Raw genomic sequence first — 24,381 nt, forward strand, 5'->3', positions numbered from 1 at the left:
AAATCTGGCAATAACCTGGCACTCAACTAAGAGCTCAATTCCTATTAAAAAATAAAGTTAAACTTTACCATTAGCTAAAACCGTCAGAAAGTTTTGGCTTTTGGTAAGGAATTCATGTCACAGTAGGAGGAGTTTCAGTTGAGAATCCCAAAGTCAGAAATCAAAATTTCCATATATTGTAAGGGAGATACCAATAGCGCAGGGAGTGGAACCAATGCCAACTATGCCGGTATCACAGCTGCCGCGACAGCAAAGGGTCAGGCCCGAGGAGTGTCCCACCCACCTTGCGTCACAAGGGGAGGCACTGAGTCACGTTACATAATCTGACCCGCACGTCAAATCTGGGGCGTAACTACTGATTTTCATTTTCTGTTTTGCTTCAAAATTATATGGAAATGAAATGCAATTACTAAACTAGAAAATGTAATCGACATAATATTTTATAGGAAAAATGCTTTTTATAGGAATGAACTGTGAGCGCTATTTTAAAACAGCAACAGGATGGAAGTCTCAAAGCTATGTTAGCAAATAATAATAATGGGGATAATTTGACAGCAAACAATTGGAGGCCAAGACGGAAATATCTGTCATTGCCCTAGAAAACGCTAGGCCAGAGAGAACAACAGATTTGGAAATTGGTACTATGTGTGGTACAATTTTTATTGAATATAACTACTTTAAAGGTGAATTACTAAAGACTAAATCAGGCCAGGAATTTTGGTGCCTGAACACGAGCTACCTGATAATAACATGGCTACTTTTAATCTATTCGCTTCCTCCACCAAACTAAAATGCTCACTGGAAATAAAAAATAACTAGAATAAGCAGGTAGAAAAGTATCTGCTTATTTTTGTAGCTACCACTTCTGGCTACGTGTAACACATGGATGGCTCCAGGTTGGAGCTGCCCAACTGCTCTCCCATTTTCAACTGTACTCTTTATCAACCAGGCCCCAGTCCACCCTAGAGTTTGGGAGGAGATCCAAATGCGTGTATTACAGGCGTGTTTAAGACGGTGTACTGAGAGCTGGGGCTGTGTGGGTGGTGTGGGGCTGGATGAATGAGGCAAGAAGGTTTCATCTCTAACACTGTGGAGAACAGCAGTTAGCTTTATTAGCGTTCTGCAGTCCTCTACAGAGCACACACCACTGTCACCCACTGCACAGGGCCCAGTGCTCCCCCCCGCCCACCCACCCCAACACCACCCACCCACCCCAACACCACCCACCTTGACTGAGTGAGGGTGGGAGGGGATGACATTTCTTAGGTAATGGCACTGGGGCCCAGTTCAAACCTGTCCTGACGGGAGTTCGCCCTGATGATAAAAGTGACACACGGACACACACAACTCACACATATCAGAGCCTTGCTATTTTAAGAACGTACTTTATACAAAATAACCAGTTCATATGGAAATAAATCTACAGACCTCCAAGGATCAAAAGCTTTTTAAAAAGTTCTTTTAAAAAATTATCCAACACACAATATGGAACTAAGTATTGAGGTAAGCGTCGCTCTCAGTGAAACAGGGACTCAGCAGACCACGACAAAACATACACAATATAAAAATAAATAGCATTCCCTTTTCCAGTACTGGCCAGGAAAGCTCACACAGCTTTTGCAGCAGGAGCGAAGAATCCCTGATCCCATGTGCCACAGGCTGGTGGATGCTGGCCTGGGCCCTCAGGAGCTGTGTGCGAGGCAAGAGGGAAGGTGCCCGCGCCCCACTAGGAAAGAAGGGGACCTAGAATCTGAACGGGGGTCAGTATTCCAGTAACTTACTCACTAACCACACCCATTTCAAACCCCATCCTACCCGACCCTTTTCAAAAACACATGCAGGACAATTAGTTGGTCATCAGGCATTTCCACAGAAAGACTCAGTGAGTCCCCTGGTGCAGAATGAGAAAGAGGCTAGCCGGGAGACAGTCCCTCCAGACGTCTGTTTAGCAAAGGCCTACAAAGCAGAGAGGGAAAAATACCCCGCTTGGAGATAAAGCGTGTGCACAGCTTCATATGAGAAATGAAACGCAGACATAAGTGGTAAGTCCTGTCTTCCCAAAAGGCAAGCAGTACTTGGCTCAGTGTCCTAAGGCTGCACGGTACAGAGTCCAACCCACCAAGAAAGAAAAAGGGGGCCTGCTTTCATCTCCCACAGCAAGTCTCAACCACAGTCTTAGTTCCCAGACGATGATGTGAGCCCAGGAGGAAAAGCCTCTGCAGGCTCAACCGAAATTCCAAGTGCCTCACTGGGGTGCTGAGCAGAGTGCTGTGCCCAGGGACACTGTGTCCCAGAAAGCCCCAGTGTTTTACGTTTTTGACTTTCACGCACACGGAACCAACTTCCGCAGTGGGGATCCATGCAGAATCTGGTGGGGGGTGAACTGACTGACAGGCACAAAGGGGGCACAAGAATGCTAGAAAACTTGAAGCCTTTCATTTCCTTGACAGCAGTTTCTCTGAAGGCATGTCAGGATTCTGACACTAGGGAGTTATCACTGCCTGGGGCTGTGGGGTTACGACTGCCTGTGAAGTTTCAAATTAGGTCTTAAGAGCGGTACATTATGTATATTTGAACAACCATTAAAAAAAAAGGTAAGGAAAAGTTCAACCAAGTGCAAACTTGGTTCTGCTATCTGTGATGACCGCAGCACTGGGATTCTGTGTTTTGGACAGCATTCATCATGCTTTGACTCCAGTAGCGATTAGCATAAATAACCACACAGGAGATAAATACCACGCGATCATGACACCTAATGGGTACTCAGGGTAAGTACTTCCAAGGTCCCTGGGCTTCAAGCTGAGGTCTGACGGAGCTCAGGGGCACAAACTACAAGGTTTAAGATTTCCAATAACTGTAAAACTTAAGATGAGCACGGAACAGTTTGCCTTCTGAGAGCTGCTGACAGACGCACTGAGCAAACACCTGTTAATACGCTCATCGGAAGAACTGAGCTGCCCCGATTAAGAACAGATGGAGTAGCTTGAATTTTTTAATAGTGTGATGGAAAGAGTTATGTGAATACAAATCTGCATATTTTGTCCTTATTTATTCTCCACATGTATCTACCATAATAAACTTTAGGCAATAGCTGCTTTTTAAACAGACTCTGACGGACGAAAAACCCAAACCGGAAACCTTACATAAGGCTCTTTTTCTTTCTGGATCTTTTATTTCTCTTGGGTCTTGAAAGAAAGATCTTCTAACTTATGACAACTCTAATAAAGGTTGGCCATTAATGTAAAATCAAATAGGTGTGAGACCACTTCTCATTATCCGTGGAGCACGGCCGTCTCCCTGGCACCCACTGAGAGCGGCTCTGTGACAAGGCTGCAGTGGTCCAGTGTGCAAATCCTTCTGGCCTGAGCGTAGATCTTAGGGTTTCCTCACACACCACTGCCTAGTTACAGTACACCACATAACCATCGCTCTCGAACAGAGACGGCAAAGGTATCAGCTTAAGACACTTGGAGAGAGTGCTAGGAGAAAGGAGAGGCGAGAAAGCAGGGAAGGCCAGGCCTGCTTGAGGCTGAGGGGCTGAGCAGCACCCAGCACACCACTGCGCCCTGCATTCCTGCAGCTTCTGCCTGCTCTAGCAGATGTGCCCCAGCAGGAGCTCTGGGTATACCAGACAGGGACAGGGCACTGGTACCTGCAACACATGACCAAGTTTCCCCATGGGATGCAACAAGGCCGGCAAGTTTTCTGTTACCCTTGTTCACAGTGTCACAATATAATACAGTAGTTCAATTTCCCATTTCCCTCCTTAATTATTTTCTCACCTGTCTACATACCAAGAAGGGAGATTAAGGATAAAAGAATGGACTGATTTCTTCCTATATGGTTCACAGCTTCTCTCTGACTACAGGGAACAGGGCTAAGGGGCTGGGAAAGTGAGGAGTACGGGGGTCACTGGGAGCAGTGTGCACACAGCCGCTCAAACGCCACCAGACGGGAGGAGAGGGAGCACCCTGGCCCTCTCCTACCCATATCCCAGGGGCGCCAACACCAAGCAACCCCACGGCGTTAGCACCAGGGCAGGAGGCCCAACAGTCACTGTGCTCCAGTTCAGGGAGGACAGAGGTCTCTCACTCAAAGCAGCTTTAATGTGAAAAGAAAAAGGTGTCAGTGGCAGAACGCATTGGACCTACCCCAGGTCTAGCCAGGCCCAAACTAGCTGTGAAGACCAGCCAGTCTTTTCCTTCCCCTTGCTCTGCACAAACAGAAGCACAAGTAGCAATGCTCCCAGCACACTAGCTCCCACCAGCTGGCTCCCATCAGCTAGCACAAGGGCTGACCAGGAGCCGTCCATAAGCCTAACGTCTTCCTCCTGCAAGGAAAACGTCAAGTCTCTCTTCTAAACCACATTATGCCCACAATAGGTTTCTAACAAGAATCAGGATCAAATGAGAACAGAGCCTCAAAACTCACTTAAAAGCACACCAAATTTAAAATTAAAGTCTGTTAGAGAAAAATTCACATTGTTGTGCATCGTTTCTTAAGAGGTATCTGTGTCCCCTACCTGATTCTCAGTCCTGCCTGAGCCGTGAGCCACACTGCTAGGTCAGCAAGCACTCACTTTCATGCATGAATTTCCTCTATACTGGAGCTGGTGTCTTGGGGTCCATTTGTGTAACATGAATGTTTCCAACTTGTTTCTTTTCCTACTGATAGAGCCTGTTTAGCAAACTTGAAACATGACAGTTCCACATTTCACCAAGGATGCTGGAATTAGAGGGAAAGGTTCTCCTGGACCCTCACACAGCTGAATTTGTAACTGGGGCAGATTAATATATCACGGTAGCTTTTCTACTATCCCAAAGGCATGCTTAAAAATATGCTATTTTTCACAAAAACCTGTAATTTCAGGGCATTTTCCTTAGGTTTTTTTTTTTTCTTTCTTTGTGGGAATATTCATATCAGTCCTAACTTTGGTGGTATCTCAGCTATAATCAAGTACAGAATGCTAAACAGGGAGAATCCAGTGTAATTCACTTCTACAACTGTAATAAAAGTAATTTAATACTGTAAAATTGTTTCCTATCACATATACAACAAATGATTCCCAAGAACGTGTCTTTGATAGCTATTTTAAATCACCATGACTTATTTTACTATGATTCACTTAAAATGAATAAAAACTATATATACTGAAATATCCCTAAATTCAAATTGTAAATCTATAGAATACATCTTTCCTATTCAAAACTGTGCAATTTCTTTATTGATACTAACATATACACACCTGAGTAGTCGCTGCCACAAAATGTGATTCGTGCCAGAAAGCTCTGTGTGACACCTTCCAGGGCACAGTCCCACAGGTTTGGATCGGGGACTTCATTTTATCTAATAAGCAAAACACCTTAATGATCCCAATTCCTGATACTGGTTTACAACTATCTGGTAGGGCTGGTGGCAAATCAGGAAGGGCACTGCTCTCTCAGCTCAGGGTGTGAGCCACCAGTTGAGAGGGCAGCCTGTCTTCTGGGCTAAAGCTTCTGGAAGGCTGTGAGAACACTCTGCCTCTGAACTAAGAAACTAAAAACTCAGTGGTTGGGGGGCAGGGTGACGGCACTCTCTTGGGCTGATTGGAAAGGAGCCCTTTAACTCTTAAAGGTCAGCCGGCCGCTGAGGACACACAGTGACATATTACAAGAGTAAACCTTTCCTACCCTCTTCTCCAGCTCCCCAAAGCATTCAGTGTGACGTGATTGTAAACAGATAGGATCACTCTAGTGCTGTGCGCCCACCACAGTTAGGACTGCCATTTCTTCTGGATCCCCACCCACCCCACCCAGTTTATGTACAATACATTCACCACCAACAACAGAAATTATTTTAAAAGGCAACATGAAAATTCTGTAAACTGGACCCAGCTCCAAACACAGTTAATACTACGAGTAGTCCCTTCCCCAAATATATACCTGAGTTTAGCTGCTCATGAAAGTTTACACGCACCATTCCGTTCTTACGTATGTCCCTCCCCCAAGTTCTAGATGATTCTTCCCTGAACAAGAGTCTCAGGACTTGGAAAAGCCATTACTAATCCCAATTCATTTCTTCTTGATTATCAGCCATGCAAAAGTTGCTGACCCAGGACCCTGCAAACTGTGTTAGTTCTCTGAGGAGTGAGCCTCGGGGGCTTCGGGATGGCTCCAGCTCCTCATGGCATGAAATGGTGCACTGAGGGGCCCAGCGGGGTAGGAAGACAGATGGGCGACATCGTTCCCCCAGATGCTCACGTTCCAGGCTTCATGGGCAGCTATCTGCTTCCTTGCGGGGGGGGGGTCACTTCTTCCTTGGACTAGCTCTGAGAAAACCAAAACAAGGATGATTTAAATAAAATTCACATTTGTGTTAACAGTGACAAAAATTACATAAGCTGAAGAGCTGTCCATGTTTGCTCTCATCTGGGAATAGGTCCTGATTCTGTCTCTCGGCCACAGGTTACTTCCAGAGGGCGAGCTGTCCAGCCAGGACCCGCCTACCGCTCAGCAGCCGTCGGACTCCTGCACCGCAGGGAACGGAAACACGGCTGTGGACAGGGACTCCACACAGCGGGAGGAAGAGACTAAAACGGCACTGCACGCTGACACTCGTAGCACAGCGCCGGCACAGACACAGCCCTCGAAGGCATCTACTGTTATGTAAAAACTGATGGCCTAGTTCCTCTAAAATGAAACAGGTTGGAAGAATAAAACAGACAAAGGACTGTATCAAAATAAGATGCTGGTAGCCAGTTTTGAAAAATGAGGTTTAAATAATCCCACACCGTGGGTTTCCCTAAGAACAGGAAAAAGGAACACGTGGAAATGGTCAAGAAGCTACTTCTAGAGGCCTTCTTCTCTTGACTGTCCATTGCTGAGTCAGCTGGGAGCACAGAGCCTTAGTGGCCCTTTCCCTGCCTGCCTGTAAGACACGAAGCTCCTTCCAGGAGAAGTTCCTGCATTAACAGGACACCTCCGAAGACTGTGGGACGGCAGTGAAGTCACGTGCAGCTGACCGGCGAGGGACTCAGGAAGGGGCCCAGGGCGCTGACCCACCACTGGGCCTCGGTGTACATGGCTTCCCAACCATGCATCGGGGCTGCGTCCTTCCTTCCTTCCACCGGGAGGAACAAGAGCTCTAATGTTTGGCAATTCTTACCTGATCAAGAGGAAGTGTGGGGGGCTTATGTGGCGGCAGCTCTTCCTGCGACACTGCTGGTGCTGGGGTCTTTGGGAAGGAGGACTGTGACTGGGCCGGATGGACTTGCACCCTAGAGCACGAGAGAGGAAGTGAACCGTCAGTGAGGGCTTATTAACCAGAAAGTAAGAAAGATGCTCCCATCAGGAAAATCTCAGGCAGATGCTGCCTTCATTATCTGGTGATCAAACCTGGCATCCTCAACACTGGAACAAAACTAGCAGCGGCCTCCAGCTATGAGGCAGTAAATACACGATACCACCTGTTCAGTGTTCCTCGGCAAAGCGTTTAACCTGACTCTAAACATGAGGAAACAAGGAGAAGAATCCAGAATGTGGCAAATTACATGAGAACTGGCCTGGACTCTTTGAAAAACAAAAGAAAACAATACAATGATGGGTTGAATGTTGTACATTAAGAGACTAAATACAACAACCGAATACATGAATCTTGACTAGATCCTGGATGGGGAAAAAAAATCAAAATAAAACAAAGAAACACAGCTATGAAGGACATTTTGGGCAAAAGTGGAGAAATTAGGGCTTTTTACTAGACACCCTTTTCCTTGGGTGTGATAATAGTTTGAGATTGTGCTCCAGGAGAATGTCCTTATTCTTAGGAGATACATGTTTTTAAGTATTTAGGGACAAAAGGTCATGATATCTCCAACTTACTTTCCAATGATTTGAGAAAATGCAAAGAAAAGATATCAACATACCTAAAGAGGTAGAAAACAAATATGGCAGTGTTAAATGGGGGAGCGAGTCTGAGTGAGGCTGTCTGGGGTTGGCACTGGGGAGGGCACGCACACTGGTTCTAAATGGGATGGTACGGGTTGTATGAGTCGGCTGCATGACTTTGAGAGATGAGGAATAAACGTGAATATGCTCCCCCATGCCGAGTCTGAGGGTCCTGTTTCACCTTGGCCAGTGTCTATGCTGAAGCCCCTGCCTACAGTTCACACACTGTGGCTATCACGTTTCCAATATCAAAATCGAACTCAACAGTCATTTAAATGCCAATTCATTTTCATGAGGGAAAAAAATGCCAAAGATCAAACTCCAAGACTAATACATTTCCACCAAGTGTCCCATATCAATGATTGACATGCTTTTCTTGGTCTAGACCACTACAGTTTATCTTCATTCCTAAGGCCATTTTTCATTTTAAAACTAACATCAACTCTTTTTTTTTCCAGGAAAAAAAATAATCGGATGTACTCTTACCCTGATGGTCTGTACATTTCATGAAAAGGTCCCCTTATTCCACTTCCAGTGCCGATGTGTTCCATCATTACAGCCTGAAAGTGACCCAGGCCCTCTTCCTGGCAGCGGTACACGGGGCCCTCCTGAGAGAGGCCATTGGGCTGGGCAGCCACTGGATGGTGCGGTGGGTGAGCTGGCACAGGGGAAGGGTACGCCCTGGGCTGGAAATGACTGGCCGGCCGCTGAGGTGTGTAAGGAGGCCCTGCTGGAAGCATCACACCATGAGGTGGGAAAGCAGATGAACCAAAGCCCATCCCTGAACTCAGAGGTGGCGGAGGAGTTCCATAAAGATAGTCGTTGGCTGACAACGAACTCTGTTGCTTGGTAGCTGCATTATGGTTGTCCAGGTCTAAAAATTCTTTGGGACTCTCTGGCCTCTCCACAGATTCATCTAGCTTTTCTTCTTCTGGACCAGGATTCTGCCCGTCAGCTGTGACGACCTTAGCAGCCACTGCATCCATTCGAGTTGGGGAAGTTAAGGCAGCATTCAGTGTCTCACAGCCTTGTAGGTTAGCCATGGTGCTCTTATCTGAGAAGAGGGACCTTGGAGGAGGAGGCTGACTCAGCGGGGGCCCACCTGGGCTTCCCGGGGGATGGAGATGTCTCTGCCAGTCAGAAAAGCCCTGTGGACATGCATAATAAGGAGTTCGCTGATAGTGATGGTAGGAAGGCTGAGGTGACGGCTGGTAGGAATACCTCATTCCTTGGGGAGGGCGGTACCGGGGAAAGACTCCAGAATGAGGATTGTTAGAATGAAAGCTCCGAGGGGAAAAATGCTGAGGATGGGATCCTGAGGGCTTACCCCCCATCATAGGGGCCACGCCTTGCAGGGCGGGGCCGATGTGGTAATGTGCAGCTGAATTGGGGTATTCCAGGCCAGGCATGTACAAGGGAGGAAACTGGCTGACAGCGCCACCCATCAAACTGGGGTCTGCGTTAGGAGGCATAGCCGGGTTCTGTCCTGTACACGGCACACTTCCCTGCAACACTTTGCCTCTGGGGCAGAGTGGTTTTTCTGAACCACTACCACCAAGGCCTTTCCCCTCTGATCCACAAGTGGGTGCGTCAACAATCACCCCATTTTCAGGCAGAGCGCCCCTATGTGCCAGAGTGGAGAGGTCTCTCACACAGCCCTGGGCTGTAGGGCTGCTGTAGCTGCTCTCTGAGGGCCAGCTGTTCTTGCCCTGTGCTGCCTGACACTTGTCTCCAGAGGCTGAGGAATCCTCGGCTTCCCTTTCTTGTGGTGAGCTCTGCCTGGCACAGTTGGTGTGCAGGGGAGGCGCAGGGTGAGGTAGTTGCTTGAGGTACACCCCCTCCGAAGCACCAATGCTTGGTGGCTTCTCCTCAAGCCCAGGCAAGAGATCTGCGGCAAGAAAAATGGAGAACAAAGTAAGAATTCACGAGTTGAAATGACAATACCGACGGAGGTGGGAATGAAAAGAACATGGTAAGATGCCAGATAAGGGAGGTCAGTGTTGAGGTGGTGTGTGGCCATTCAAGCTGTGGAACATCTCAGAGTCCCTACAAGGGTCACAACGTTGAGGCCCTGGCACACTCCCTGTCACAGACCAGGAGGCAAGGCCGTGTACCTCTACACCTCCTCCTAAGGTCTGCCAGAGAATGGAGATGTCCTCGCCTCCCTTTTCTTGTGCTGTCACCGTCAGATTAGTGACAGCGTGTGAGGTGATTCATGGCTCCTGAACTTCCAGTAGATCCATGTAGAATACAGCAGGCAGACATGGTTGTCACTAGAATTGCAGGCCAAGCTGGGAGGCTCTAAGCCCTGATACAACGAGCAGCCCAGGGCACGACGGCTCTCAGGAAGGCTGATCCCTGACATGAGCACCATTAGAACATAAGATCCACGGAAGCAGATACTCTGTTTTGTTCCCCACCATATCCTCGATCCCTGCACAAAATGGGGAACCAGTATTTGTTAAAAGAATGAAAACACTCATCTTGTCTGAATGTCTCGAAAACAAGATACCTAAGCCATCTTTAATGTATTAGAGAAATGTAGTAAACCCAATGAAATTAATTTACTAATTAATTAATCCTTTACCTATAATATCAATTCGTAAATATGGTCTTATTATTGTATTATCATCTTTCTAGTAGAATAGAGTTATTGCCCAGATGTGATCAAAATATAATTCTGGTATTAAGTCTTAAGGATAAGGTTAAGGATTCACGACGACTTGTAAAAGATCCACTAGGATCCCAGGCTGCTGATGAAATAAAGATTAAAGGTGCCAGCTGTACAATGAACATTAAAACCTGCGCTTTTTATTATTCAGTCAACATAAAACATGGCAACTAACAAACAGATTTTTTCATCAGTTGAACTGTTCTCTTCTAAAGCTTCAAATTTCAGACACCGTTTGAAATTAGCATTAAAAAATTCTGTTGGAGCTGGTGTTCATTAATTAGGCCTTTCCTCAACAGAAACTCTAAGAAGCTTCAGTTCTAGGCCTACGTGGAATCTTCTTCCTTTCTATGAAACTCCAATCTCTCTTCTTCAGTCGTGTGCTGAACAATTACAAGCAATACACACTAGACATCTGTCCTAGAAATAAGCACTGACCACCCCCAGGTTCTCATCCTTCTCCAGTTGCAGGCTCACTCTCTTAAATGGCATTTCTAAGGAATTCCTTCAAGATTTACTACATCTCATAGTTCTTCATTCTTAGTAGATATTGATATGTTTCCAAGGAATAAAAGGATATTAGACTTTAGGTAAAATACTGAAAACTTATTTCATAATGGTAACTTTCAAGACAGGAAATTTTGAAGGCAGTTTGATGAGACAGGGTTAAGAACATGGATGCTAGATCCAGTCTGTCTGGGTTCAAATCTCAGTTCCAGCACTTACTAAGTAGATGTGGGGAAATAATCAAGTATCTTTGTGTCTTGGCTAATAAAGTGAGTGTAGCTATCACAAAGGCGCGTTTAAAAAATTAAATGAATTAATGAGACAACAGTCTCAGAGCATGCCTGGCACAGTAAGTCCTACATCTGAGTAGTGATTACCATCACCACAAGTCCTTCTGGATATTTGGACCAATATCCACCATGATTGGAACCCAGAGTAGATCAAGAAAAATAGGCTGGAAACAATTTCACATTTGGTTTAATACTGTGTAAAAAGCTTATTCAAGAATTAACAGCTTCAAGGGCCAGATGTCATATGAAAGTGATGGTGTTAATTACCTCGGTCGTTCTCAGGCTCTTGTGTTTCACTGGTATCCTGTGTCCTCCCTGCGTTCCCCATGGCAGGCTTGGGGGCTGACACACTAACTGATGCCGAGTGAGGTACCTGTGGGAAAGGGCCAGGAACATGGTGGGGCGTGGGCTGTCGGGGGTGGTAAGGCACACCTGGCGGGCACACACGGGATGACAGCTGCTGCATGGCGATCATCTCCGGGCTGTCCATCATGGAGTCCCCGCCTTGCGCCCCTCGCAGCACCTGGGGGGGAGCTCCAAACAGAGGACTTGGTGCGAGAGGTGGCTGTAACCGATGTCCACCAGATTTAGAGGGTGTTCGCATATACCCTGAAGAAGGAACTCCATGAGGTAGAAAACTTGATTGTTCAGTCCACTGGTTTGGGGGAAGAGGTGGTCTCATCATTCGGGAATCCATCATGTGACCAACAGTGCGAGGCTGGTGAGATGGCCCTGGTACCATGGGGGGCTTCTCATCTGGCCCTAAGGATCCAGGGTTTGCAGCACCATGATTCCCATTCCAGACAGCAGGGTGTACTCGATTCAGGTATTTGTAGGATCGGTACATGTGGCTGGGAGGAATTTCTGAGCTTTCAGGAAAGTCTGGGGGTCGGGCTGCAACCCCTCCATGCCTGGGAGGAATAAATCCTGGTTGAAATTGAGTTGGGGGATATGTATTTCCATCCTGACTGGGGCCACTCATCTGCCCAAGAGGCAAGGATCCAGGGTGTGACCCCATGGTAGGGAGGTGTGCCAGCCCCCCACGCACTTGCTTCTCTTCAGGTGTGCCTAGCCTGGGTCCTTGGTGGTTCATTCCAACTGGAGGCTGGCAACAAGAGAAGAGAAGACAGCAACATTCAGCAGACACACAGAAGGTTTACCTTGTGCTGTGCTCTGTCTATAGTAACAGGCTCTACAGACTAGGAGATGATGAACTGTAACCCGGAAATAGACTATTTCTGAAACTACCTGTGAGCCCTGTGTACCTGCCCCTTCTGAGCAGGCTGCTTACCTGCATGGCAAAAGGCTGATGCTGTACAGGCTCCCCGGGCTGTGGCTCTGGGACTCTAGAGGACACATATAAGTTGGCAGGATCTGATCCTCGAACAGGGCCAAATGTGCCCGGTACTGCTGGTCTCTGTGCGGTATCGAGCGGAGGCGAGGAAGAGGCAAGAAAAGAAAGCAGACAGGAAGAAAATAAGGACTTTGCTGAAGGAATGTACACAGACCACTAACACTCAGCACAGAGTGCCAAGAAAGGGAGGGCTGCTGGCACCTGGGCTCACCTGGATCAGGACTAACTCCCACCCCCAAAGCAACCTCCCTCTCCAGGAGAGACAAACTGGTGCTGCCTGCCGTTACTGCCCGCTTCCTGCCGAGAGCCTTCTGAGACAGTCTTTTCCCCTAATTGCCCCCCATCATGAACTTTTAATACCACAGATATGCTGCATGTCTTCTGTGTTGTATGCATCTCTGTGCTTTATACATAAAAAGACTGAGATTTTTTTGTATCCCACGTTTTGCCCACAATGAGAATGAGTCATTCAAATGACTGAGAGAAAGGAGGATTTAAAATAAAGGAAGGTGCTTATTTGGGCAACACAGGTACTAAAACTGGAACGATAGAAGACTAGCATGGCCCCTGTGCAAGGATGACACGCAAATTTGTGAAGCATTCCATATTTTTAAATATATGGTAATGGAAGGAGCACTGACTCTGGGTGGTGAACACACAATGCGATACAGAGATGACGTATTATAGAAATGTACACTTGAAATCTATGTAATTTTACTAACCATTGTCACCCCAATAAGTTTAATAAGTAAGAAAATAAAGTAAAGGAAGAATAAAGGAAGGGCAGATGAGGGGAGGTAAAAATCATCCATATACAGAAACATTATTACAGAAGAGAAGCCACCTAAAAAGACTTTCCTTTCCTTTGAATTCACCAAGTAGGAGAAACCTCAGCAGAATGTCAGCTATTCCTTACCACCGGGTTTAAGAGGGGAGCCTGGTTGGGCATCCCCCCATAATGCAGGGGACGAGGAAGGCCTCTGCCGTTCGACGTGCCCACCTCCCGAGGCGGCTGCCCAGAGCTGCTGCTCTGGTCATCCCCAGCAGAGGAAACACGGCGAGCAGGCGGCAAGGACTTCCCTCCATTCTCCATGGGCTGCTGTTTCCGGCCGGGCCCTTCAGAGTCCCTGGAGCGAGTCCAAACATGGCTTCCACCACTTCGCCCAGCCCGATTCCGTCTCTTCTCCCGCTTTTCATCCTCTCTGACCCAAAATTCTTCATCTGTGTCTCCATCTTCACCAGGAAAATGCTTCATCATCGCCCGATGGAAACACCTCTCTAAATTATCTGACATCTTGGTATACTCTATAGGAAGATACAAGGATTGAGCTCCAGTATAGCTTTCATGGGCTACAAAAGACAACTCTCCTACTACTAAACAAAAGATGCTACTGGGGTGAACTCTTAAGTTTAAGTCAACTTTTACTATGTTGTAGAGCTATGCACACAAGATGAAGACGTGGTTTCTGTCCTAAGAAGCTCCAGACTGTAAGGTTGGGACCATTACTCTAAACCAGTAAAAATTTAATTTACTTGCAGAAGTATTTATCACTGAATCTGCTTAGGTGTTAAACTAAGGCATCCTAAGCTAATGCATCAATGACTCCAAGTTTCTCCACCTGGAGCCATATACTTGTATGCTTTGTTATGAGAGCTACTCAGGTATGCTTCTCAAGGTGACCTAAGAATCAGCCCTGTCTAGCTCAGTCTTGTCAGTGGTTAGCTGTGTTAAGGTGGCACAGTACAGACTGGTCCCAGACTGGTCTGTAGGATAATGAGAGAGCATGAGCCAGGTGGCCACACGCTTCACGCTCCTGGTGTGGGGGACAGGAGAGAGTTCCTGGCATATACTGCGTAAGCGGTTAGAATGGACAACCCCACTGCTTTTAATACACATCCTTTTCATAGTCCTGAAGAAAGGTCTGAACCACTCGAACATGTATTTCTTAAAGAGAAGGCATTTTATTCTTGGTTAAAATGGTACTGCCAATGTGCATCCAGAACAAAACCCTCCTACTTACCACTACTTTCCCCATTATACTTTCGACAATTCCTGAACATAGTCTTCATGTCATTTACAAATTCCTCCTTGGTGCAGTACAAACCTCCATTTAATTTCTTCTCCATGCTGGAAATATCCATGGGCACCTAAAACAGGATACACTTAATTACAATGTGCTAGGAGCAAAGGGATCACGCTTTCTGAGCTGCTCAAAAGCCTGCTGTACATCCAGTAACACTGACTCTCAAGGACAAGAGATGAACTTACACAAAACAAAAAACAACAACAAAAAGCAAGAGAGAATGAAGCCATGGCAGGTGTAACTGCACGGTAGGTATAACTACCTTAATAATCTGGTAGTAGTTTGGGGCATACGATTCATCCACAGGTTCCAAAAAGGGCCAGGAGTCCTTATGAGCCTTCACCACATCTAGAACTGAGAGCCAGAGAAGAGAGTTTAACACATTCACTTTAGAATACTTCCATCAGAAACAAAATATTGAGAATGGAAACTGACCTTTATACATGGCAGTGAAATCATCGTCCAACTCAAAGCTGTAAATCACACAAAAAGTAAGAAATTAAGAGTAATTTTGATGTCTATAACACTGAGAACACTTCAAAAAATAATTATGAAAAAGAGGGTTAGCGCACTTTAGCAAAAAAGGGAACATTATTTTTCTCATCTATAAAATGATGGGGATGGGATGGCTTAGATGATCAAGAACTCAATTTATGATCTTGTAATGTTAGTTAATAGCACATTCTTTCCCAGGTTTTATTTTACTCTGATGAATATTTTTGTGGTAGAAGTAATAATCCAAAATAACATATAGTAGAATGAAAAGCTCATGAATACTGAATATTACCTACCATACAAGGTTGTTTTAAGGATGAAATGAGAAAGTGCCTGCTAGTAGCACAATACTTAAAGGCGTAATAAATGCGACAGTTTGCTACTGTTAGTATCACGGAATACTCACAGGTCTTTAGTCTTTTTTTCTTCCCTCACGGGGGAATTCGGGTCCAGATGGGAAAGTTCTGGGGGTAGCTCCTTCCCTTGGGCCAGCAGCCATGCCCTTTCTTCCCTGAGCTTTCTCCTCTTAGCTCGATCTACAATGAATACAAAGCATTATGGAACAAGTGAGTTAGGTAGTCTCTACTTGATTAAATGTCCTTACTCATTGTGAGAGAAGAAAGTAACATCTTGAAATTCCTTGTGCTTCCTTCGCCATCCTCTTTTGAGTAAGTAGGATGCCTCTATGGATGGAATGCTTTGTGAAAAATAGAAACAGTAGAATTGTTTCCCCTTAGTCACACTGAGTTCAAGTTGGGGGATACGGGTGGTAGGGCAGGTAAACAGATAGGGGACGGGAAAGAGCAAGGTTGAAGAAAAATGGAATTTGCAGAAAAAAGAAAACAACAGAAAAGTGAATGAGAAATATCCTTTTTTGACTACGGGAGGCCTTTCCTATCTTTCTCTTTCAAAAAAGCAACATACATTTTTAGGACCAAACTCTCTCCCTGCAAACACAGAATTTTACAGCACATCCAAGCTCGCCGGGTTTGGCATTTACAAAAAAAGGCACCCACACATATCCACCGTCTTTGCTCTCCACCCACCCCCACACTGCAGCCAGCCTCTACCAAGCCAGTAGCTAGGAACAAGGGAAAGATGCCAGCTGGAATTGGCGAGGAGCTGGAAGGCAGGGATGATTTCTTTCTGGCTCACAGTCACACCCATGAGAAACTCACCAGCCATTCCACTACTACCCTGATGAACCTCACTGCCAGTAGGGAACAGGAAGGTCAGGAGTAGATAAAAGGCAGGGAGGTGAAGAACACTGTCAGATAGCAAGACACAAAAATGGACGGGAGAGGCCAGGACAGAGCTTGTTTCCTTCCAAGGGATAGGCCCATGTCTTCTTCCACTGCTAAGAGCATGATTCTGCAGTGTTTGCCCCATCAAGTTCCCTTGGATCTGTGTTTCTGTTGTACATTATTTTCATTTATAAATTTAGAGTAATCTATACCTGCTTTAATTAATCAAAGGCACTCAGCGGTTAACAACTTTAAAAAAAAATTTTTTTAAATTGGGGAATATTAGGGAACAGTGTGTTTCTCCAGGGCCCATCAGCTCCAAGTCAAGTCATGGTCCTTCAATCTAGTTGTGGAGGGCGCAGATCAGCTCCAAGTCCAGCTCCAAGTCGCCATTTTCAATCTTAGTTGCTGCAGGGGGAGCAGCCCACCATCCCATGCAGGAATTGAACCAACAACCTTATTGTTAAGAGCTCTGCTCTAACCAACTGAGCCATCCGGTCACCCCTCAATTTTTTTTAAAGAGAACCACTTCAAGCTTAAAGAAAAGTATAATTAAATACCCATGTGTCTACCAAACTGTCAAAGCTTAACACTTCCCCCTTAACTTTAATACAGTATTTCACAGCTTAATAATCCATTTTCTTGTTGACTGTAAATTTTTACATTTTGTAAACATTAAGACCACTCTTTTAGCATGTTTCTTTGTGTACAGGTGTGAAAGACCTCTAGGATACAAACCCAGCAGTGGACTTGCCAGACAGAGGAGTACATGTATGTTAACTTCATGAGACATCATCAAAGTCTTTCCCAAAGGGCTATAGCTATTCTTTCAATAATGAATTTCGTCACCTCCCTCTCACTTGGACTGATAAAACATTAGCATTTTGCCTAATGGATGGGTATGACATGTAATTCTGATGATTCCATTTTCATTTTTCTGACTGGAGTGATAATAAACAGATTTTCAGTTTATTGGCCATTTAGCATCCTCTTCTGTGAATTTCCTGTTACACATACTTTGCCTTTTTTCCTTGTGGGCTTTGGATTTCTTAACGATTTGGAGAAGTGCTTTGAATGTTTGTTGATTACATGTTAAAATTATCTTTTTCTACTCTATGGTTTGTCTGTTCAATTTGTTTAAGGTGTTTCTGCCATATTGTTTTTCAACAATTAACGTAGTCAAATTTATCCATCTCTTTCCCCTTATAGTTTGAACTCTTTGTACTTAAAAATTCTTTTATCTCGATATTTATGATATTCACTTATATTTTCTTCAAAAAGGTTTTGGCATTTAGTCTATCTAGAACTTATTTGTGAAGAGGTATCATTTCCCTCCATCAGTAAGCAGTTGTACTGGTACCAATACTGGAGAACCCACATGCCCCCCAGGGTCTGTCTCAGGGCATTCTAGTTTACTGTTCTCATCATCTGTCTCTATGGCAACACCATGATCTCACTCACAATAGCTTTTATTTTGTTATCTGGTAGGATGAGCTTGCCTACCATGTTCTTTTTGGAAATTACCTTAGCTATAGCTTGTCTTCTGCTCTTCTGAATGAATTTTAGGAACATAAAATGATTTATTAGCAAATACTGAGTCAGGGTCAAACTTTCCCACATGTTCAATACTTTTTCAAAAAGTTGGTTTGTTCAAATCAAATCCAAAAAGGTCCATATACTGTACGTGGTTGATATGTCTCTTACATCTAGTTGAATTTCTAATAGCATCCCCTCCGATTTCTTTGTTGGAGAAACTTGATCATTTTGTGTGTGCAGAATTTCCCGCATTAGGATTTAGCTGATAGCATCCTCACAGTGGCATTGATGTGTTCTTCTACCACTTGAATTTCCTGTAAAACTGGCTGTTCTATCCAGAGGCTTTGATCAGACAAACAGTTTGATGTTCTGGCAATATTATTTCACAGATGATGCTGTGCACTTTCTTTTTTATCACATTAGGAGACAGTTATTTGGTTATCTATCTTTTTGTGATGCTAAGTTTCTTTCACCTAAGGATTAACCAGATTTCCAAGACAAAATTAAGCTGCAGAGAACATTATTTGTGTGACTATTTTCTCAGTAATTTCAAGGTATACCTCTAAAGATGCATAGGAGAGAAGTTAATTCATTGCATGCAATGGATGCTATAGGGCACGGATTTGCCAAACGGCCAACTACAGCATGAAGGGCAACTAGCCAACTGCTTTTGTAATAATAAAGTTTTATGGGAGCACAACCCTGTATAGCCTCTGAGTCTAAAATATTTATTATCTGGCCCTTTACAGAAGTTAGCAGATCTCTACTTTAGGGCATTAGGGGTTAATTAAGTCTCCCTTGGTTGAGGAAAGCTTTGCCTAGATCCACTTTTTCATCACTTGTTATGCTAATTATATTATTCCTGCTACATTCAGTAACCAAATTCTTTTCATCAGTTATTTGCATATTCTGAAATACTGTCTGTAAAGAGGATTCTTTTCTTCTATCTTACCAATTTTTAGAATAGCAAGTTATCCCATTACATTCCTAAGGTGATCACTGACTTTTAAAACATACTATCATGAGCTCATCAATTTTTGTACTTATTTGATTTTTTTTGAAACCTATTGAGGTTTTTTTTTTGTGTTGTTTTTTCAATGCTTAAAATGTCCTATTTTGGCCAGTGAGAGTCACTTCCAGTTGGCTTCTGTATTTTTGGATAGAACTTCCAGGAGTCTTGGATGCTTCCTTGCTTTCTGTTATAAAACAGTCTGAGTACTTTCACTGCCATAGTACTGCAATCAGTCATTTCTCCAAAGAGTCTTGGTTCCTCTGGAGGGAAATTATGTTTAGAGACCACCATCTGAATGTTGGAAATTCTCCTTGCTACTGGATCATGCTGTGTTTTAAAAAATTATTCATGTTGATATTTGGAAGACGATAATGAATCCAGCTACCTGGCTTAATTTTTATTAGCTATAATGCTTTCTTGACTGTTTCTTGGAGTTGTAAATCATACATTCTCTAAATATATATACATATATACACATACATTTTTTTCCTTTCTATATAAGAAAGGCTTATAAAACAATACAATGTGGAACAGAAGCAACGAGAGGAAATCCTTGCTTTCTTCTGAACTCTGAAAGGGAGTAGTTCTTATGTCTCCCCATTAAATCGCATGTCTACTTAGATTTTTCTTGTAGATATTGATTAAGGAAGCTGACTTCTATTCTAAGTTTTCAGAGATTGCCACTATCCAAGGGATGCTAGGTAGGAACTGCCCTCAAGCCTTTGGAGAGTGTGGCCTTGTCAACATCTAGATTTCAGGTTTCGAGTGTCCAGAACAGTGAGGAAATTTCACCTAGTTTTGGTCATTTGTTATGGCAGCCCTAGGAAACTAATATGGAATCCAATTCCATTTTCTCCTGAATCCTACTGTTGCTTCTGAGAAGTCTGCTATCACTGTTAAAGAACATCCTCTAAGGAAATGTCTTTTCCAAACCGGTTATTTAAAATTCGGTAGCCATATGTTTTGTAATTCAGTGCCATGTGTCTCTATGTAATTTATTTCTTCCAGTTTACATCTGTTCTTGCTTTCTAAATGTGAGGATTTGTTTTTCATCTAATCAAGAAAATTCTCAACCATTATGTGTGATTATTTTCTCTCAATTCTTTCCATTTTAGAACTTACAGTAGACACATATTGGATCTTTCATGCTATACCCCACCCAAGTCCATTATTAAGCTATTTCTGTCAGCTCCAAATCCATCCATTTTCTGCCGGCTTTACAGATTCTGTTAGAAAGGGATACCAGGAGAGCAAGAGGCAGGATGAGGGGAGAAGGGATTTCTGTCCTCGTTTGCTTGCTGTCAGCTGTTCAACACCGTGGCAGCACTACCAGTCTTCATCTGGGGGGATGCAGTGGGCTCCGATAACCAGGTTCTTTCCAGCCCCAGCACAGGCCTGCTGTCTCTCTTTGGAGGTACTGGCAGCCCCATATTCCCAGGTCTGAGGCCCAGTTCTGCAGAGTCCCTCCTCAATTTCCAGGTTCTGACAATTCCAACCTACTCTTCCCTTTGTTTCCCTTGCTTTAGGGTTGCTAACTCAAAATGTCCTTTTAACACTTTTATTTTTCTAACTCCATTTAACCAAAGACCCATGTAGTTTTTTTTTCACAACTGGACACTGAACGATTAGATTAACCAAAGGTAACTTCTTTCTTCATTACATACATCTTCTTTATCTCAGGGCTAGATTTCATAGAATTCCCCAGATATTTCTTCCTATTCACAGATTCTCTTTGATGGTACACTTAAGCTATTTAACCCAGTTACTGAATTATTATTCTGATAACCATACTTTACATTTCTAAGAGCTCTATTTATTTCCTTTGAATCTGCCTGTATTTTCATCAAGGTTATTTTTTTCCCTTACGTTTACAATTCTTTCCTTTTTGTATCTAATCATGCTAAATATACTTCTTTTTTGTCCACTGCACATACCAACCATTGTTCACAGTGGTGCTTCCTCGTGTGCTTTCAAAGTCTAATTTTCTATCCATCTTTCGCAGGGATTTATGGATGGTATCACTCATGGGGAGGGGAAGAGATTCCCATACCCACAATTCAACCTAGTAACAGTCTGCCCACTAACTTACTGCTGGTTTTCGGTTCCCCTAACAAGTTCCTGATAAATAACATATAGATAACATATTACAAATAGAAAAAACACATATTTGAGGCAAGAATTTTTAGATTTCCTATCAACTATAGTGAGAGAATGAGAAAATCTCAATAATGTCCATTTCCATACTGACTTACCACGAATATTTATAATTCAGTCTTGCAACATCCTTTTTATACAAAGGCAATACTAATAAGTAGCAGTGCATTTATGTGGCCTTTCCTTTTTTGCTTTTCAAAAAATTTTAGTAAGAAATACATAAAACTTATCTTTTTAACAAATTAGTGTACAATTCAGCAGTAGTAACTACATTCACAATATTGTGCAACCATTACCATCATCCATTTCCAGAACTTGATCATCCCCAACAGAAACTGTGGATCCACTAAACAATAACTTCCTATGTCTCTCTTCCCTTGGCTTATTGCACTTAGGATTATGTCTTCAAGATTCATCCATGTTGTAGCATGTGTCAGAATTTCATTCCTTTTTAAGGCCAAAAAAAAATCCATTGTAAATTTATACCACATTCTGTGAGGCGAATATGATAACCACCACACTTAATGGAAACATGATGACATATTTTGTGTATCCATTCATCCACTGACGGACATCTGAGTTGTTTCTACCTTTCTTCTTCTTTCTACCTTTCTTAATCAATTTCCCCCCTTTCAAACTCCTTTAAACAAAGGAAAGCTATAAGCCCTCCCTCCAGCCACTTCTGGGAACCCTTCTACTAGAGACGGACTCCCACCATTATGTAGAAGCATATAACCAAACAAACTTTGTTAGTAAGTTGTTTGCTCCTTTTATCGACAGATTTTAAACATCAGTATGAAAAATGTTCTGATTCACCCTCAACACAAATATTAGTCATTATAGTAAAAGGACCCACATAATGAAATCCTTAGAATATAATGTCAGAAAAAGCTTGTTTCTCTGTATTATCTTAAAACTCTCCTACTAGTAAATAATCTATTATCTCCCCATTTCTAAACTTAGCTGCCAAGAAATCAGGAAAATTTTATTGTGATAACTATTTTATACCTTGCAAAAATTCTCTCCCCATTTCCTCCCTGGGACTTTCATCCGAGAGCTTGCTGTGTGTATGTTAGGCAGGGACTGTCCTTCTCTCATTTAACCCCTGACAAGGTCTGCACGGCTCTCCCGGGTCCGAGCCCGGCTCACCTCTGCACTGAGCTCCTGCCAGTGGTCCTGCTCTGCTCACTGACCCTGCTACACCAGCCTTCTTGCCGCACATCCCACCCCAGCGCACCTGACACTCCCTCTGCCTGCAGCGCTATTCCCTGTCAGACGCCCACATGGCACCCACTCATTTAATTATGAAATGTCATTTTCAGAAGACTTTCTTGACAATCTTATTTAAGTGCTATACATACCACGTCACTCTTTATCTCTAAACCGGTTTTATTTTTCTGTAGGTCACTCAACACTATGATTTTAAAGTATTTGTTTACCCTCTGTCCTTCCACCATCAGAATGTAAACTCCATGGAGGTAACTTATTTAATTTAATATTTTGTCCCTACAACAGTGCTTGGCACAGCATGGGTGCTCAAAAAATATTCGTTGATTTAAAGAACAATCTATAACACAGGTATTATTAATCTTACAGGCACTGAAACTAAGCCACAACAGTAAGTTTTGGACCTATCTATATATTTAAAAGTCAAACTGACAACAGTGTACTCAATAATAACTTCACTGAAAATTACAGAATCCCAATGAAAAATAAAAAGACTTAAGAGCCAATATCTAGCGCTGGAAATAAAATATATGCAAAATCTTACAAGGTGAATATACCACATAGGTTAAATCTGCAGATTAAATGCACTATGGATTTTAGAATGAAGAAGGCAAGGTAGTAATGGTGTTAACCTATTAAGAAACAGAAGGGACTACTTAGGAATGGAGTAAAAATGCACATAAGACTAGAAAGAATTCTTTAAGTTTTATAGCCTAAATTTATTTACAGTTTGCATTGAAATACCACCTAAATGTCAAATGCACGTTATGCTATTTTATTAAATTTTTTAAAAGTTCAATACTTTAAAAGAAAATTAAGTATTAGTTGGTTGGTATTCAACTAAGCCAAATGATTATCACATGACATATCAGGTTCAGCTTATAAATATAACTGCTGCCTAACACATCTAGAGACCGTTGTTATCCTTTGCTATCACTACAAATGAAAGAAAAATCTCATTACACCAAGACTAAGACTTGGACCTCAACCTGAGAAAACTATGCCCTCATAATTAACAATATCCTATATATGCATAGTGTCATACCTAAAAAAAAAATCTCGTAAGACTTTTCTTAAGCAAATTTCATTTGTATTTAAAATAATCTGTGAAATTGTTGCCATTAATGCTTTGATTTTCTACACAGGAGACACAGCAGAGACGAGAACAGCAGCAAGAGACTGAAAGGAAAACCCAAAATAACAAACACAAGTGCTTTAGCAGGAATGCAATGGCAACGATATTGGATCCAGATGAATAAAAAAGACAGAACACAACTTACAAGACAGAAATTGCCAGAAACAGCTTGGATAATGACAGAACCCAGTGCGATGTGGTTCTGGCTGCAGGAGGGCTGTTCTCAGACCACATGTACCTCTCTAGACTGGGCAGAAAGCCCGCATACCTTCCACTGCCTTCACTTTTTCCTCCAACTCTCGTTTCCTCTCTTCCTTTAGCATTTGCTCTTGCTCCTTCTTCTGCACCGCTAGAAGAATTTGACGCTCTTCTTCCTCCTCTCTGCGCTTCTGTTTTTCTATTCTGGTAAGCATAGGCGTCTCCTGTGAGGAAACAACAGGTATATAGAGTCAATACACAACAATATAAGATCAGTTCTTCACTCTGAGTTAAGATGCAATTTTTACTGAATTCAATCTATTCAATAAACACTTGATAGCTAGGAAATTTATATCATAACTACAAATTCATCTTATCATCTTATCAAAGAACACATATGAATGAATATATATATATATACATATTACATATATATTTACATATATATATGTAAAAACTAATATTAAAACACAACAGAGATTTAAAACAGGTTAAGAGTTTCAGGCCCAATGAGTCACATAATTATAGTCTTTGGGAGGTAATCCTGTG

The 24,381-nt window shown here is 43.2% G+C and overlaps 1 protein-coding gene and 1 non-coding gene across 3 annotated transcripts in view; one reads left to right on the forward strand and one right to left on the reverse strand.

The window, feature by feature from the left end:
- Positions 1 to 1,369: 1,369 nt before the first annotated feature.
- CECR2 (CECR2 histone acetyl-lysine reader) overlaps positions 1,370 to 24,381 on the reverse strand; it is a 159,764-nt gene continuing 136,752 nt past the window's right edge. The window contains exons 8-18 of one of the 2 annotated variants that reach the window (XM_019757226.2): positions 23,903 to 24,056; positions 15,733 to 15,862; positions 15,267 to 15,304; positions 15,094 to 15,185; positions 14,769 to 14,895; positions 13,748 to 14,052; positions 12,685 to 12,810; positions 11,661 to 12,498; positions 8,412 to 9,813; positions 7,147 to 7,258; positions 1,370 to 6,310 (exon numbers count right to left, since the gene is read on the reverse strand). In XM_019757226.2, the coding sequence (XP_019612785.2) occupies positions 6,305 to 6,310; positions 7,147 to 7,258; positions 8,412 to 9,813; positions 11,661 to 12,498; positions 12,685 to 12,810; positions 13,748 to 14,052; positions 14,769 to 14,895; positions 15,094 to 15,185; positions 15,267 to 15,304; positions 15,733 to 15,862; positions 23,903 to 24,056 (3,330 nt within the window). In that variant the 3' untranslated portion in view covers positions 1,370 to 6,304. Of the gene's footprint in view, positions 6,311 to 7,146; positions 7,259 to 8,411; positions 9,814 to 11,660; positions 12,499 to 12,684; positions 12,811 to 13,663; positions 14,053 to 14,768; positions 14,896 to 15,093; positions 15,186 to 15,266; positions 15,305 to 15,732; positions 15,863 to 23,902; positions 24,057 to 24,381 lie in introns of both variants that reach the window. The other variant, XM_019757225.2, reaches the window with a different exon arrangement.
- On the forward strand, positions 13,257 to 13,359 carry LOC141570235 (U6 spliceosomal RNA). Its single transcript, XR_012494246.1, has one exon. It is a non-coding gene; the product is annotated as a U6 spliceosomal RNA (small nuclear RNA).

This window comes from Rhinolophus sinicus, linkage group LG02 (genome assembly GCF_036562045.2).
Source record: "Rhinolophus sinicus isolate RSC01 linkage group LG02, ASM3656204v1, whole genome shotgun sequence".
NCBI lineage: Eukaryota > Metazoa > Chordata > Mammalia > Chiroptera > Rhinolophidae > Rhinolophus > Rhinolophus sinicus.